General features: G+C 43.5%; 1 protein-coding gene across 3 annotated transcripts in view; it reads right to left on the bottom strand.

The window, feature by feature from the left end:
- TBC1D9 (TBC1 domain family member 9) overlaps positions 1–18554 on the bottom strand; it is a 116489-nt gene that overhangs the window by 23349 nt on the left and 74586 nt on the right. For all 3 annotated transcript variants that reach the window (XM_079920758.1, XM_079920756.1, XM_079920757.1), the window contains exons 4-11: positions 17041–17269; positions 16345–16606; positions 14364–14571; positions 8428–8634; positions 7356–7526; positions 6588–6738; positions 2918–3132; positions 756–873 (exon numbers count right to left, since the gene is read on the bottom strand). In XM_079920758.1, coding sequence (XP_079776884.1) covers positions 756–873; positions 2918–3132; positions 6588–6738; positions 7356–7526; positions 8428–8634; positions 14364–14571; positions 16345–16606; positions 17041–17170 — 1462 coding nt within the window. In that variant the 5' untranslated portion in view covers positions 17171–17269. The remainder of the gene's footprint in view (positions 1–755; positions 874–2917; positions 3133–6587; positions 6739–7355; positions 7527–8427; positions 8635–14363; positions 14572–16344; positions 16607–17040; positions 17270–18554) is intronic.

The following is an 18554-nucleotide window of genomic DNA, read 5'->3' as shown; positions in this document are numbered from 1 at the left end:
CAAACTCTTTAAAAAAAAAAAAAATCGCTCATCTAGATGCATGGTCCCCACATAGGAATCATTTCTCTAAACAATTGCTTCTTCAATTTAAAAGCATTCCAGCTGTGGACATTTCTGGAGAGTATTTCCAGTGAGTCAGATTAGTGTGCAAAAGTTTAGAAATGAAAACAGAACACAAGAGGGGAGCATAACGCATACCTTTTGCTACACTAGCAATGAAAAGCTTATCCTGCTAAAATGAATGTCTAACACTGGAGGGGATTATAAGGAGAAATACCAATAATTTGTTTAAATGCTCACCACCGTTGTTTGCTTTGCAATGAAACCGGTTCTGAAAAATACCTTAGAAACTGAGCTCTGGATACATTTTTATATGCTATTCTGCCCACTCCGTTTTTGAATACTTCTGCTTTCCATAGATTCCATGCTCTTCATGAAAGAACTGTTAAACCTTTTTGGGTTGATGATCTGTGTGCTTGGTGTAGCTCTCACATGGCACAGACTGACACCCACATTGAGTGTTTTCTAAAACAGTGAGACACGTGTATTCTCTCCATGGGGAGAAGCTCCATGGGGCTCCTTTGTGTATAATCTATATTGATTCAAGCCCTCTCATTCGCATCTTAGAAAGCTGCAGTAGTCTGAAACTCTTTTGACCAATGGTGACTGGAAATGGGGTTCCAGCTGGTATCCCGGTTCTAGAAACATTTTCCTGATGAGATAAGGGTTAAAATGTTAACTGCATCCTCACATACCAACCACCCTGGTGTTGTAGTAATCAGGAAGCATGCGTTCACACAAAGCCACCAGCAGCCAGAAAGCTTCCTCCTCTTTGGCATAAAGCAGCAGCACTGATGTGACAATGTTCATGGCCTAAAGGGATGAAAGAAGATGTCATCAAACACATTTTACATTTTAACATACAAGCAATTTTGTTAACCTGAAAAATGACTGAGTTAGTCCCACAGGGGCCAGCATACTTTTTCCTTAAAAAAACAGATAATAAATTTTTAAAGGCTTTGCAAGTACACACACATATTCTTCCAAGTTTTGTCTTCTTTCCAACTCTTTAAAAATGTAAAAGCCCTTAGTCCTTGAGCCTGTTAACTGTTAACAGCCTCCATGAACACCAATATTCACCCCCCATGCACGCAAACCCTCATTCAAAAAAACTTTGTCCAAAGGCTATTTGACAAAGCTTTTAACCTGTTAAAAAATCTCCGTGTTTTTAATCCTTAATTCAGAGAGGTAACTATTTCCTTAATTTTTAATTCTTCCATAATTGTGTCTAAACCAAGTAAACATGGCTTGAGGCTCTCCTCCGGGAACAATGAAACCTTTCAAAGTTGGAGTCCTCGCCCATTATTTCCATCTGGATAAGGATGGTAGTGATAAGTAACAGGGATTTTATTCTAAAGTAACCTACTTTATTAAAAGATATTATCAGATAGCTCACAACCACTCAAGGCTCAACTACTTTAATGTCCTCTTAATTAAAAAGAGGAAGATCAAAAGATAAATATGAACTCTATTATATTAGAAGGGAACCCACTCCTGTACTTCTTTTGATCTTCTAGAAACCAGTAAGTGTTCATTAGGCTTCAACAATATAAATGTCAAAAAAGGAATTTGGGGGACTTCCCTGTGGCGCAGTGGTTAAGAATCCACCTGCCAATGCGGGGGACACGGGTTTGAGCCCTGGTCCGGGAAGATCCCACGTGCCGTGGGGCAACTAAGCCTGTGCACCACAACTACTGAGCCCATGCACAGCAATGAAGACCCAACTCAGCCCAAAATTAATTAATTAATTTAAAAAAAAAAAGGAATTTTGGTCTAATAGGCTCTTTCTTGTAAGCCTTACTCAATAGCTTCCCAAGTGAAATTAGTAAAATTCTACTTGAGAATTAACCTGCCTAGCCCACGATCATGGTCATGGTTAGTGCCTTAGTCATTCAGTCAAGGTAAGTTCTTTCGAAGGTCTACTTGGTAACAGGCTCTGGACTAAATATTGGGGAAGGGGGGACACAGTGGTGACAAGTCTCACAGGGCACAAATGCTGGGGTCAGAGAGAGAGAATAAAGACGTAAAGGTTGATTAATCAATTTGGATGTATATTTAAATTAAGTGCTATCAAAAAGATAACATGTGGTACAGGGAGACCTGTGCTCTCTGTGTGTGTGTATGTTTGTGTCGAGGTGTAAGGGAATTAAGCCTGCTTTATCTTTTAGCTAGATGGTCACGGAAGGTCTCTCTGAGTACGTATGTGGCCTTTAAATCTAAGGACGTTATCTAGGAGCTCCCCAAATTGTGGTGTCTGTACCTAGTATAAGAGATAATTGTAGTGGGTATATGCGCAACATTTTTTTATACTGAATTAAGCATTTATTTTAAAGTGCCTTAAAATATAACCATAGCATATAAACGTTACATTCTCAAGGACGTTAGTTGCTTAGGAGATGCAGAGCAAGAGTCCTGTGGAACCTAGAGTCCAGGCCTGGTGCCCAGGCCTGCTCAGGAACAGCTAGTGACCAGCTAGGTCACCAGACGGTGGTGGATAAAAAGGGCACTCTTGTCCCCTGGCTGAGAACCTCAGTGCAGTGGTTCTCAGCTCAAGGAGATTTCGCTCTCTGAGAGACATTTATCAACGTCCACAGACATTTTAGTTGTCACAGTTGGGGAGCTCTACTGGCGTTTAGTGGGTAGATGCTATTAAACGTGTTATTCAACTGGATTGTTATTAAACATCCTACAAAGCACAGGACCGTCCCACACAAAAAATTATTCAGTCCACAATGTCAACAGTACCAAGGTCAAGAGACCCTGGTGCGGTAATAGTTCTCTTAACCATAACGCCTTTCTCATTACTTACTGGCTAATAAAACATTTTTTTAAAGTCTCACCCCTCTGTGACATTCACCTGGCAATACCCTATGTTAGGATTTCGAAAAGCATAAGCCGTTAAGACTCTCCTCAGAGCAGCGATGCCCATTTCGTTCTGGAAAGCTGGGTGCTCTGGGAGGGAGCGGTGCAGGTCCCTCTCAATCTCCTCCGTGGCAAGGTTGTACTTCCCCATGGACTTCTCCACGAGGTCTTCATAGTACCCGGGATGCGTGGCCTTCTCGTTGATAGCACCTGGGAAATACCCAACAGACACAACATCAGAAAGCGGAAGCCCCGCCCTTGGTCTGTAACCACAGCTGACTGACCCAGACTCTTCACCTTCCTTCCCCTCAAAGGACACTGGCGAGATAATTATGAAATCCCATGATGACATGTCTGCTGCAATCACGGCCAGATTGTAAATTCACTTCTGTCCTCCTTCCCTCTTCTCACTCCATAGTAAGCGGCTGTTTAAAAACCTCCCTACAGGGGCTTCCCTGGTGGCGCAGTGGTTGAGAATCCGCCTGCCAATGCAGGGGACATGGGTTTGAGCCCTGGTCCAGGAAGATCCCACCTGCTGCGGAGCAACTAAGCCCGTGCGCCACAACTACTGAGCCCATGAGCCACAACTACTGAAGTCTGCCTGCCTAGAGCCCATGCTCAACAACAAGAGAAGCCACCACGATAAGAAGCCCACGCACTGCAACAAAAAGTAGCCCCCGCTCACTGCAACTAGAGAAAAGCCTGCATGCAGCAACGAAGACCCAACACAGTCAAAAATAAATTAAAAAAAACAAAACAAAACACCTCCCTATACTATATGATATCACTTATATGTGGAATCTAAAAAATAATACAAATGAATGTATATGCAATACAGAAACAGAGTCACAGACACAGAAAACAAACTTATGGTTACCAAAGGGGAGAGGGAATGGGGGAGGGACAAATTAAGAGGATGGGATTAACAGATACAAACTACTATACATAAAATAAATAAGCAACAAGGATTTACTGTATAGTACAGGGAACTATATTCAATACCTTGTAATAACCTTAATGAAAAAAATCCGAAAAAAGATAACTGAATCTCTATGCTGTATACCTGAAACTAACACAATCAATTATACTTCAATAAAAAAAGTAATAATGATGAATTAACAAAAAAAAAAACCTCCCTAAGATAGAGGTTTCCAACCTAAAAACTGTGTTCCAAGGAACTTCCACAGACGATCCTGAGGGGCTTCTCAGAGAAAAAAAGGGAAGTGGGCAGAGAAAGCCGAACTGAGGCCTCGCCGGCCTCCCCTCCCTCAACCAAGCAGCTTTGCTTGTATTTTATTGGGGTTTTCCTTAGGATTTCACTTGAAAAAGGAGGGTCTGCTTCTCAAAATAAGTTTGAAAACTCTTTGCTAACGCATACGCTTTGAAGGGCTCACAAACAGCCATACTGAACAGTTGGAGGAAGTATTAGGACATGTGGAGGATTTCTAGAATTGCAGGGGGCGGGGAGGGTATTCCCGGCAGTGATGAGCCACTGCTACGGAGGGGAGTTCCTCAGTGCCGGGGATGACGATGGAGAGGTGGGTGAGAATGGCTGCTTTGAGAGATTTGCATTTTATGATTCTTAAAGGCAGAAAAACTCTGGATGCAAACATTTGAATCTAAATCTAGTTAAATATAATTTACCTAAGTATAAATTATATATACATACACACACATACATAAATATATACAGATAAAAATACACATACATATATGTACATATTATATAATGAATAGATATATATATATATACACTATACACACACACGTATTTAACGACAGGGTAAACTGATTTGCGTTTCACTGATTAGAAATTAGAACCCTGGGCTGACCCAGTCCTTGCCACAGGGGGTCACCCAGAGAGCCAGCCTCATCACTCACACTTGCCCTGGAAAGGCAGTCTGGTTGACGGCAACTTAACATTGGCTTTGGCTCTCTTCTCAAGGGAGATTTGCAAGGATTTCTTGCCATCTGGCCTGCACCTCACTTCAGTGGGTACAGAGAGCCAGGCCCTGGTACAGTGGTCCTAAGAGTTATGGGAAGCAGGGCAGGACTCAGGCGGGGCTCCCCTGCTGGGGGCTGGGCTCTCCCCGTGGGTGGGCTGGCCTCCGTATGAACCCCACGCCCTGTGCACTGGGTGGAAATATGGGCTCAGTTCTCTACCCAACAGAGATGGTGTGTAGACCACATCACCCTTTGGCCTCACATAGCCCATCACAGTTAAAGAAAACGCTGGGTCTAACTCTGAATGTGTCTTTATAACAAGGCTGTGGACTGTCGTATGCTGTTTCCCCGGCGGCTAACGTGTTTCATTTTCATCTAAAATGTGGCTGTAAATAACTTCCAATTTGAATAAAATGAAAATGGAATTTTTTGTTTACTCTGTCAGCGATCTGAATCAGGTTGTCAAGGTGACCTGTTCGCCACACACAAGAAAGACAGCAGACTGGATGGTAAGGATCTTCTTGGGCTGGACTGGTAACTAGAAATGATTTGACTCAAATTTGGGTTTCTAAATGAGGAGCTATGGCTGCTCTATGTAAAGCAAATGAAAAACAAGACGTGTAAATGAGGATAGAACAAACTAGTTTTACATGAAACAGATAAAACCAATTATTTTTCAGGATTCTATCCCCCTACTTCTGAGATATATCTCATTATAGGCAATTGTCATTTATATCCACTTTTAGAAAGAGCTACAGGTGTTTTTTTTTCCAAAGGTTTTCTTATAAGTCTGGTAACTATGCTTTTAATTTTAATGTCATTTTTAAAATAAAAGGTTTTGATAATAGTGCTTGTGTCAGATCACCTCACATTCAAATAAAACTTTTCACATGGGCCTATTTAAGACGATTACATTTCAAGCTTCTAACCAGATAAAGTAACTGATTTATATATTAAAGACTGGTGACACCCAAAGGAATGCTCTGATGTTTGTGACAGAATAGATCCCTGGCATACACCGGATGCTTAGTCTGGGAGGAAGGATGGGCTTAGCCCGAAGGACCTCTGGTTTCTGTAGCAGGGCTCAAAGGTTTAACCTGACAGTGTTGTATTTGGGCATGAGCCTGGCAGTGGGCCAGTGAGGATGGACACAGCTTTCCCATGGGTCCAGGACGCGTCCCCCTCTGTCCTTCCCGGCATCTCCAGCTTGGAGTGTATGATCCAGGAAGGCTTTCGTTCCCAGGGCTGATTCTGGCCTCTCTTCCTGGTCTCCAGTGATAACCAGCAAATTCAAGAGGTGGCAAAAATCAAGGAGAAGCTTCTTCTATTCCTTCATTTCTACCCTCTCCCCCATCCCAACGAAGACTTTGACGGAGTGCCACACTTAAACAGCCTCAATGAAGCTGACACAGCTGGGAAAGGACAGAAAGGACTCCAAGAATCACAAAGAATTACACTCTTTTTCTTCAGTCTCCGTTTTATCCTAAATAGAGTTAGTGAAGGAACAGAAGAGGTTACGAGGACTCGAGGGATGGTATCTTCAACGTCTGGTCTGTTGAATACGTGTCCTGTATTTTTACTGAGGGAAGTCAACACTCTGGCAAGGAACTGTGATCTAGCACTGAATCAGGGGGTGACATATTTGAAAGAGCCCTGATGCACGATGGAAGGCGGAAGGGCAGCCCCGGGGTCCCCAGCTCCCACCCCGAGCCCAGCCATACCTGAGAGCAGCAGCCAGAGCTCCCCGCGCATGCTCTCGGGTACGCCCTTCAGCACCAGGTCCCGTGTCTTTTCCGTGCGGTACATGCAAATCCCTTGCCCGTACTCAGCAAAGTGAATCTTCCAGGCTTGCTCTTTCAAAAACTCTTTGGCCTGAAAGGGATAATGAAGCAGCACTACATCCCAACGTACTTCGACAACGGTTAGCACAAGTTCGATGGAAGGTCAGAACTTTCCCTGGTGAACGGAGCAGTTAAGTTCTGGACAGAATTCAGGAGAACAAAGAACTCAGATTTTCTCGAGTCCTTGCCGGATATGACACATGTATGCCCGTGGATCTGCCACGAAATTTTCTGTCCTAGAGTCAGAATTGTACTTACCTGAGATGAGTCAGCAGAATGCAAATGATACGAATGGCTTTATGTCTATACCTCCAAGTGAAACAGTGGATGTCTTTTAAACGTGGCCTGAGACATTACGTACTTATTTGTTGGCTGACTTATACAATAGTTAAAAACAAGACCAAAAAAGGTCAGCTGTACCCTCTATAACATCTCCTTCCACGATGAAACCACTCTGAAACCCAATGACATATAACCATGTCATTATATGTTATATTTATATGTCATTTGTGTTTCTTCAACAAAATATCCTTTACTTGTAGGAAAATATCTATTGACATGTTGATGAGTTTACTTTTACTTAAAACGATTTTTTCAACGTTATCGTTCTAATATAGAAAGTTCCGGGCAAGAGGAGGCGGCACCCACCAATTTCGGGTTGAACTCCTCGGGAGACCGCCGCCGATACATGGTCATCAGGGTCTGTGTGGCCGTGGGGACGCTGTTGCCATTGAGGTTAAACTGGCGCTCACCGTCAGCATCGGAGCTCGTGCTTCTCTGGGGACTGGAGGAAACGAGGCTGCTGGGCCGAGAATACACCTGCCGATGCAGAGAGCAACAAGATGCTGGAACCATTTTGGCTACAGAATCTACTTCTTCAGCGTCCTCTGGACAGACATCGATAGTTACGTCATGGTTCCTAACAGGTTTCTTGTGATGTGACAAAATAGGAGAAAGGCAGCAAACCAGCACTTTGATGGGGATTAGATGGGGTCATGGGCCACAGAGCTTCAATGCCCAAAATAGGTTTCCTCTGTATTTTAGATGCATTTTTACAACAAACTGGTTGGCCACATGTCTCTCTGATTAGTATGCATGCAAAGCATGATGTGGTTGAATCAACTGCTAATGGGATCACCTCCCTCACCTCCTCTCTAGCTTCTGGTGCCTCAGAAATGCCTACAGAAGCTTGGAGCAGGAAGACGGGGGCAGGCATGTTACTCATGAGCTCACCATTTTTGCCATGTATTTTCGCTGCTAGTAAGTTGCTCTCTCACTTGAGCTAATTACATATCTGTCAGGGCTCCAGTTCTTTGGATGTCTAGGGCTTAATTCAATAGGGATACAATTCGTATTTTATCATCATCAAATCATCATAATGATGTTGTATTTCAGTTCTGAGTGACCTCTGTACCATTCCCAACAAGGTCACTTATATAGACCAGAGTCACTTGCTATGTAACCAGGACAAATTACTTAATAATGCTTTCAACAGTGAAAGAAGAGGGATAGACCAGATGATCTCTAAGATTCTGTCCGGCCCTATGATCCCAAACATAAACTCCATGAGATTTAAATGAGATACTGCTCTAGACATCAGAGTATGTGGTCCATCTTAGCACAGCTGCAAAGCTTCAAGATCAGACTAACAGACAGGGAGGTGCACCCCAGGGAAGAGTAAGAAGATGAACCAAAACACCTGCAGGTGCCTTCCACAGACCTCATCATCTGAACTGTTGTAGCTTCCTGCAAACTCTTTGTCCGAGTATATTTTGGAGGTCGTCTGTTGCAGGAAATCAGAGATCCTCTGCACTAGAAAGTCTCTGTCTCTCAAATTGGCAAACAGGAAGGTCATCCTGTTCTTGGTGCTGATGGATAAAGGACTGGGGAGCACGCTGGAGCTGTCTGCCTTTTCTACAATCGTCACCTGAAAAGAAACAGGACACCAAGAGTATTATTTTCCAGGGATTATCCGACAGCAGCCTCTGAGTAGCACTGAAAAGAACACAACACTCTTAAATCTCTGTAGAAACCTCCTCTATTTTCTTGAGGCAAGCTGAGATTCTTTAGTCCTGTTCCAATAAAATAAAACAGCTCGTAACAAATCAAACTGGAGCTGGAATCATCTTACTGGTCTTTCTAAATTAGTAGTTATAAATCGAGAGGGATTTTTGCCCCCCCAGGAGACATTTGGCAACATCTAGAGGCACTTCTAGTAGTCATAAGTGGAGGGTACCACTGGCATCTCACAGGTAGAGGAAGGCATGCTGCTAAAACATCCTGCAGTGCACAGGACCCAGGACAGCCCGCCCCCATCAAAGTCCGGCCCAAGATGCCAATAGTGCCAAGGTTGAGAAACCTTGTTGTAAAGGAATCCTTTGATTTTCATTAAAATTTAATGGAACCATAAGAGGGAGGACTCCTAGCTGTTGCTTCATCTATAAGAGACAGAAACAACCGACGACACTGGGCCCTTTTACCAGCTTAATGTGGGGATGGCTTTCAAAACACCACCAATCCTTCAAGCATCTCATTGAGACTCCAGGGCTTTGCACCCCTCACCTCTTGCCACTTCAAAGTTTTAAAGGCTCGATTCTGAACAGACATGACGTAAACAGCTTAACTGCAACCCCATCTGCATTGGCTGACTGTGTGTGTGTGTGTGTGTGAGTGTGTGTGTGTGTGCGTGCGTGCGCACGCACGCGCACGCATAGCATGTGTGGTGTAGTAAGTCTACCACGTCAGGAGAAAAGTAGGAAAGAGGGGCATGTGTTTTAGCTTTGAAATGACGACATATATTTGGTGGCTTATAATAGGATTTTCATCAACTGGAAACTAGGATAAATGCATTACAACTTTTTTCCTAGCACATTAGGAAGAAGATCTCAAGGCCAGCCCTAGATAAATGGTTTATTTGCAGCAGCTCTGACTCTGTAGAGTTAAGTTTCTTTCCCTTCTTCATTTCCACATGTAAGCAGTCTAGACAGGTTCAACTTCAACCTCTTCATCAGCATTTTCATGTGAAATACATTTCCTCCCAAGCAGAACTTTAAAAACTTTTCTCCCCTTCAAGGCTAAGGAACTTCTTGGAATTGCCTAAAAAGTTGCATGGTCCCAAGTGCAAACAGATATTACTGGGGTCCATAAAGGGAAAAAATTGCAGGACCTGTCTTCTGTTCTCAGACTTCATAAATATGTACAAGTTAGATATATACTTATACTTTTTTAAAGGAATCTCCGAGATACCTGGAGTTGCACATAAAAGTGTTTTTTTTCCCTCAGTGCAAAAGAAGCTAGAGAAACTGGGGGAAAAAAACCCAACTTCTTTATCATGAAAAGGATTTTCCCATGACACTTCAGACATGTGTTAAACACGCTTATTTTAAAAGACTGATAAAAACTTCCTTTTCTCTCAGTAGATTTTTTGATTCTTTTAGTCACCAGGCATCTGAGATTAAATGACAGATGTCAAGGGAATTAAAGGTTCAAGTTCTCTGCCTAAAACACAGACATCATGTGCATCGTGATGGAGTCAAAGTGGAAAGTCCTGTATCTAGCAGGATCACGAATACAGAGACAGCAAGAAAGCTCCCTCAGAAAACCTAGGAAGGTTCCCACGGGTTACAACCTATTTTTCACTGGCAAACGAGTTCTAGTAGAATTCTACCCCATAAGCTTTGTGCCACCAGGAACGGGCAACAGCTATATCCGAATATTCTACAGAATAATGAGACACATTTTCGTTACCAACTTGGGTTATAAAATAGATCAAATTTAATCAAATCTTGGTGTGTCATATGGAACACTTACAAGGTAACTTATAATTGAAAGAAAAGAGAGACTCTATCTGGAATCTCTAATGAGGACCCCGATCACTTCACTTTATCCTCCTGCTTCGCTGCCTCTGTAATTTCTATAAAATCTACAGCAATATGATTCTGTGTAAACATTTAACACGTATCGATTTGGTCTACCTTAAGTCTGTATGTAGAATATATATTAACAATCTCCAGTCAATATTTCTACTTATTTATAAAAAGTTAAATAAAACAACAATTCCTAGTAGCCGTTCCAAGGAGGATGCAGTGTTCCCACGGAGGGTCCTGCTCATCAATCAGCTTAACTCAATTCACAGACACACCACCTCTACTCAAACAGACCTGGATGGAGGGTGGGAGCCTCGTCCTAGTGTTTTTCTGTCATTATCATACCTAGAGGTAATAAAAATTACATTAAGTCCTTTGCTTCTTCCATTAGTCGAGGTTCGGGATTTATCTCAGCGATTCATCAGGTTAAAGGACAGGGCACTGCTGTCTCATTGAGCATTTCTTTAAATGCTGCATCCTCCAACCACAACACGCTTTATTATTATTTTTTTTTGCAGTACGCGGGCCTCTCACTGTTGTGGCCTCTCCCGTTGCGGAGCACAGGCTCTGGACGCGCAGGCTCAGCGGCCATGGCTCACGGGCCCAGCCGCTCCGCGGCATGTGGGATCTTCCCGGACCGGGGCACGAACCCATTTCCCCTGCATCGGCAGGTGGACTCTCAACCACTGCGCCACCAGGGAAGCCCAACACACTTTATTTTTAAATGCTACCTCTACCATTGTCCCTCTTCTGACTTACCCTGAAATATGACTGAATGATCTTTGCGCTACCACCTGCTGGGGAAAACTAGCAAGCAGAAGATGGGCTGAGGACATGAACCACTATTCTCTCAATTCCCCCGAACTCTCACCATCCTATTATAAATCACACTAAAATGTACACAGAGCACCTGGACCAAACTGGGAGGTGGGGAACAGGAGAGAAGACGTCTGGACAGCAGCTCCCAGCCCCTCTCTGCCCCTGAGTTCTCTCTGGATAAACAAAGTGATGATTCACTCAGATTCATAAATGACACATTCACGGTACATTCTTAATCCCAGGATGGGTTTCCCTAGCCAGTCCAGGTCACTCTGCTTTACTATGTTCAGGTAGTACTTGATGAAGAAAATTTTTAGTAGCAGCCTTGGTGATAGATGTTAACTGGACTTATCGTGGTGATCATTCTATAATATATACAAATATCAAATCACTACTTTGTTCACCTGAAACTACTATGTCAATTACACCACACATACACACACACAGACACAGACACAGACACACACACACACACACACACACACAGAGTTTAGTAACTCCCTAAGACAAAGTTTGCTGGAAAAAGTCATGAAATGCCTTTCAGAGCCAATTGTAAGTCCTGATGAATTCACTCCCAACGATTCACTCCCATCTCAGAATTCACTCCCAACGATTCCTGGCCTCCAAATGTGTTATAATACTACTTAGTTCACCCTATAAGAAGGAGAACTAGATTTTTCAATTGCTTAACATTTTGCATTCTTTTTGATCCACCAATTAAACTTCTAGGAACTTATCACTTAAGGAAAATTATATATATGATTGGGAGAAAACTAAAAACAATGCAAAGGTCCAAGCACAGGTAACCTAAAAAGAAGAAATAAATTATACATATCCATTAATGGAATAATATGCAGTCACTAGAAGTTACATGGTAAAAGAAAATTTTATGATACGAGGAAAAGTTTAGTGTACACCCACTGTTAAGGGAATTAAGAAAAAAATAAAAATTCTTTATGTTTTATATCTAAATAATATAAATGACATATTTACAGCAATGTATAGAAAGCCTGAAAAGCTGTACAGCGGAATGTCAACATCGTCGTCTTCGAAGGGTGGGATTAGGACTGAATTTTGTTTTCTTTTTATTTGTATTTTTACTAATTTTCTGTGATAATGATACAATATTTTTGAAACAAGAAAAAACAAACAAAATTTGCTTATATAAATGATTTTGTTAAAAAAAAAAAGGAAAGAAGGCAGAAGGAAACTTGAATCCTTTACTATAGAGAATCTTAATAAAGGGTCAACCTTGATTAAATAGCCAAAGCTTCTAACCGTCTTAATTTCTAGAAAAGGACCAGAGTAAGTTGAAAGTTACCAGGTCAGAAACTGTGGGTCTGCCAGCCCTTGACATCCTAACATTGAGTTGCTTCTCAACCCCAAACAGCAAGGCTTCCATACAAGTACCAGAGTAACCTATTGCTGTGAGGACACGACAGAACGCACCTCCACCCCAGATACAATAAGAATGTTTCTTAGTCTTCACTGTCTATGGGCATCAGCCTGGCACTCTATTAAAATACAGACTTCCCAAACTTGCAGCGATCCAGAAGATCTGGGGTGGGCTCAGGAATCTGCCACTGTGGCCAGTGGTCCCAGTGGTTCTAATGCAAGGAATCGACAAACCGGACAGATCTGAACACTTGGCTTTCTGATTCACAACCTAGACTGTCTCCTCTGAAGACCAAGCTGCTCAGGCTGTGAGTCAGGTGTAGTAACTACATTTTCTAGCTTCTGTGTTTGATGTTTTCACATCTTGGGGCCTTTTTGACCCAGAGTTAGCCAACTCCTGGAGATATTAAAGGACTCACCTGTGAGCAGGCCTTTTATAGGCAAACCAACAAATCCAAGCCCATACCCCAGTGACCTCCTATATCTGCTCTCACACTCAGGGCCACATTCACCTGCCCTCATCACCCCAGGGCCAGGTACCAGACAACTAGGGGTAGGCCCTCTGCCCTGGAGCCTGCCAAAATTATTCAGCTCGCCAATCCTAAGCCTGCTTACCCTGCCTCGCCTGTTTCTTCCCATGGAAACCACAATAAAGGCTCTTGCCCACGTTTTCCCCAGCTTCTTTGCCAGCTGACTCACCCTGGTGCTTCCCTGCGTGGTCCCCACGGCATGGCGTGCTCCCCCTAGTGGAATCTGTGAGTATAGCAAGCAATCTTTTCAATGACAGTCATCTGCTCTGTTGGCCTCACCTTACCTGAACAAGAATGAAATCTACATTTTAAAATACCAGGCTGTCTCTGGAAGAAAATATCTCGCAGGTCCCATGGTCACTTAGAGCAATGACAACAAATAAAAGAGTGGCATGGGACTTCCCTGGTGGTGCAGTGATTAAGAATCCGCCTGCCAATGCAGGGGACACGGGTTCAATCTCTGGTCTGGGAAGGCCTCACATGCCGCGGAGCAACTAAGCCCGTGCACCACAACTACTGAGCCTGTGCTCAAGAGCCCACGAGCCGCAACTACTGAAGCCCGTGTGCCTAGAGCCCAGGCTCTGCAACAAGAGAAGCCACTGCGATGAAAAGCCCGCGCACCACAACGAAGACCCAACGCAGCCAAAAATAAATAAAATTTAAAAATATATGAAAAAAGAAAAAAGAGTGGCATGGCTTCCCTGGTGGCGCAGTGGTTGAGAGTCCGCCTGCCGATGCAGGGGACACGGGTTCGTGCCCTGGTCCGGGAAGATCCCACATGCCGCGGAGCGGCTGGGCCCGTGAGCCATGGCCGCTGAGCCTGCGCGTCCGGAGCCTGTGCTCCACAACGGGAGAGGCCACAACAGTGAGAGGCCCGCGTACCGCAAAAAAAAAAAAAAAAAAAAGAGTGGCAGATTTCACCAAAGAATTATGAACACTCACCTATGGTTAAAAGCCAACTCACGGCTGGTAAAAGATACACAGAAAAGTATTACCAGTAAAACTCTTAAAATACCCTAAAAGTTCCATTTTCACCTGCCACTTACCTCTCGGAGTGGGATAATGAGGCTGCACAGGTTTTCCTCCTTGCTGGTAAAGCAGATGTAGTTTGTGGACACAAACATCTGCCCCAAAATGTGCATTTTGTTGAATGGAGTCCAGAGGGTGCAGTCTGTGTGGCCATCTAATTTTTCATCTTTGGGCAGCCGGAAAAGTGCACGGTATCTCTCACTCTTTGCCCTGGCATCCAGATCGCTGGAAAGCAACAAAAATAACACCCCTCACAAAATAAAAGTTTCAGTACGTCTAAATGATGCGGCAATGGAGGTTCCCCAGACCATCTTTCCCCTCCTCCATCTAGTGAGACTTATTCCTACCTTCTTGGCTTCCTACTGGCGTTAACTCCAAACTATGACCCAAAAGTATAATGAAATTATTTTAATGTATTTAGGTCCCTTGTGTAGCCATTTTGCAATCAGTATCTGTGAATGTCAAAGGATCTTAGGAAAACAAGGCCTGGCCAGGAAATAATTCTCTTTCTAAAAGAATACAGTAATTTCTTAAGAGATGATTACATTTATCCATGACTCATCCAGAGCCACTCTTGGGGCCTTATCTTTTAAGAACGACCTAATGCAAGTACACGCAAGCCACACGAATCTGCTGACTGACACTGTCCACGCTGAGTAGACAATAAGACTGCCCAAAACACAGAACGACCCACCTCCAGGACAACCAGAGTATCTAACCTCATCTGGGTCCTCAGGTAACTATGATCTTTTCCCTAATGAGTTCCTTTACCCTGTTCATCATGGCAGCTGTTTAAACCTCTTTGCTCAAGCTTTTATGCTACTTCTGCCCCCTGACGATCCAGTTTCTGGCTTCACAGGGCAAAGACAGGCCCTCCAATTCCCTCCCTCCTGTCTCCAAAACCAACTCCATCCTTATCTCATCCTACTTCCTTTCCCTGTTTCAAAGGGAGATGTATCGGCACACATAAGCATCCTTTTCCATGTCCTATGAGATGTCACCTTTTAAATTATTCATTTTCTTCTAGCTTTATCTCCATGCTCCTTTCTGTCCCTGCACTTACCCCTCACCAACAAACTCTTCCCATCTGCCTACTTCATACCATCCTCTGGTCAAATCTTTTTCATTCTAAAATGAGCAAGTCCCCTCCTTTACCATTGAATTTCTTGAAAAAGCAGTCCGTACTGTCCTAATGCCCTTGTCTTGCCTTTCACGTGCTATTCAACCCACTGTAGTAACCCATCTTCTTCTTACTCTATCAAAACATGTCTCAAATCACCAAAAGCGTTTTAATTGCAGTGACTTCTTGTCAGGTACCAGCTGGATGGCAATGATTGCCAATTCCAGTTTGATGTCCTGCAGGCAACTTAACTCAACACGATCAAAACTGAGCCCTCATATCCCTTGGACAAGCTCTTCCTTCCCTCATCCCCACCTCAGTTAGGGGTAATTCCATGCATACCATCATACTTAAGAGCATCAGCTTTTCCCTCGCCTTCTCTCTAGCCCAGATCCAGACTTCCAGGCCTCTCTGCAGCCTCGCTTCATCTCATGCCCAGCCACCTTCCACACGTGCGATGGACTAACTTCCCTCTGTGCTTTTCCCTTTTGCTTCTCCCATCATGTTATTCCCTCTGCCTGAAATATCCATCCTACTGACTCTGAATGAGTAATGTCTACTATGTCTTGAGAGCCCAGCTCCAAGCAGCTCTGCTGAGAGGTCCTTCCTACACACTCTGCCCATCTCCCCATGTGTGTGCTCATGGCGCTCTGCTCATAGGAACAGAAGAGGTCCCATCCCATTGTACTGGAGCTGGTCGTGTCTGCCTCGCTTAATGAACTGGGAGTGCCTTACGTAGTCTTTTTCAGTTTTGTATCTATACCTGGAAAACTGTTCTGAACCCTTGAAGTTGTTCAGAAAAGGTTAACTTTCATAAAGGAACAGATGTGTTTCTTGTTTCTAAAGTCTCTAAAAGACGCTAAGTCTCTGACACCTACCGTTTTAGAGCAGACACTTTTTTAGGAGATTTCTTTTTTAGTTTAGGCAGGGATCGATCTTGTTCAAACCCCTCATTGTCTAAGAGTTGCCTCATGGCGATGTTGGCGAGCTGCTCCATTAACTTGAAGGTCTCATTGATGTTGAGGAATACGGAGAAGAAATGTTCGCTGGACCTCGTGCTCACTTTAATCACGTCAGGCAGAAGCAGCGTGGCGTTCTTCTCGAGCTGAGTGATGTCCACCCACCGGATAACCAGCTTGGCTAAGCACAGGGAACAAGGTTGGGTCAACACACAGCTGCTCAAAATCCTTTCGAGATACTGGAAACTAACAACCCTGCCCCCCAATTTCACTGACCTCCTTTGAGTTTATGTGCCCATGTTTATCATTGTTCTGTTTGTTAAACAGACAAACCTGGACCACAAAAATTCTGAGTTACAATTATTACGGATTTAAGTCCATGTCTACTAAATGAATTATACCTTTGGTGAATCTCTACTACTTCATAACTAATTTCGCTACAACCGCTGAGCCAAAAATGATTGGATTCAATTGTTAGGTCATCACAGAAGAGCGCTGGCCCAGTTACAACTACAGGTTTATTATTGTTGATGTTTGGATGTGGTTTATGCGTTCAGGGCAGGCAAACCTCAGGAGACTTTCAAAAGCTTCCCTCTGAAATTCTAGAGAACTCACCTTCCCTTCCCATCAGAAAAGAATAAAAGCAAAGGTGGTTAATACTGAGGTACATCCAACCCTGTCGGGGAACCTTCCCCTTCCAGTAGCTGCAAGAGTAATAGTTGACGAGTTTCTCTTCCTCAGGCATTCCAAACAGCCGATGGAACTTCACAATGGCTTCCTTGAACTTCTCTGTGTCATCATCTTCCTTCACATCATTGATTTTGTTATACTCTGCAATGATGCCCTAAGAAGCGATAAAGCACAAAACACACAACTGGTATCACCATGACTAGAGCTGCTTTTTCCCGTTATCTTGTACATAACTGGAAAGGAACAAAAAATTTCTAAGGCTAGAGTTCAAAAAAATTGAATTATTTTCAAAGCCAACTCCCCAATTCTAAGCCAATTAACAAGCAGCATTTATGTACTAAAAGATTTCCAAAGAGCAATATAGATTTTCATATCTGTTTATTGGTACTAATCATTTTTTTAAGTTCACTTAGAATGAAGCCCATAGTTTTCTTTTACACATGAGGAGATGAAAAGATTTTGCTAGTTCTACTATTTTTCCTAGCTTATCATGATAGACTTATCCCAAAGGTCAACCAACATCTGCCTTTCTCAAAAACTCAATGAGGGGCTTCCCCGGTGGTCCAGGGGTTAAGAATCCACCTTCCAGGGCTTCCCTGCTGGCACAGTGGTTAAGATTCCTCCTGCCAATGCAGGGGACATGGGTTTGAGCCCCGGTCTGGGAAGATCCCACATGTCGCGGAGCAACTAAGCCTGTGTGCTACAACTACTGAGCCTGTGCTCTACAGCCTGAGAGCCACAACTGCTGAAGCCCGCGCACCTAGAGCCTGTGCTCCACAACAAGAGAAGCCACTGCAATGAGAAGCCCTTGCACTGAAACGAAGAGTAGCCCCCGCTTGCTGCAACTAGAGAAAGTCCACACACAACAACGAAGACCCAATGCAGCCAAAAATAAAATAAATTAAAAAAAAAAAAAAAGAGGATCCGCCTTCCAATGCAGGGGACTCAGGTTCGATCCCTGGTCAGGGAACTAAGATCCCACATGCTGCAGGGCAACTAAGCCCGCACACTGCAACTACTGAGCCCATGTGTTCTGGAGCCCTCGCGCCGCAACAAAAGATCCTGTGTGCTACAACTAAGCAACTAAGACCCGACACAGCCAAAAAATAAATAAATATTTTTAAAATAAATAAAAGAATGACATTGGGACTTCCCTGGTGCCCCAGTGGTTAAGACTTCATGCTCCCAATGCAGGGGGCCCGAGTTTGATCCCTGGTCAGGGAACTAGATCCTGCGTGCAGCAACTAAGACCCAGCGCAGCCAAATAAATAAAAAAACAAAAACAAAAACTCAATGAAATTTCATCATGAATGGAAAGAGAGGAAGAAAGACCAAAATACATGCCACTAACTGACACTGGCCACAGACCCACTGTCTCAGGGCCATGAATGACATCAGGCAACATAGATAAAAGGAATAAGCTACCATCTGAGCAGAAA

This window comes from Stenella coeruleoalba, assembly GCF_951394435.1.
Source record: "Stenella coeruleoalba genome assembly, chromosome: 4".
Lineage (NCBI taxonomy): Eukaryota > Metazoa > Chordata > Mammalia > Artiodactyla > Delphinidae > Stenella > Stenella coeruleoalba.
This window is presented reverse-complemented; position numbering and strand designations above follow the sequence as displayed.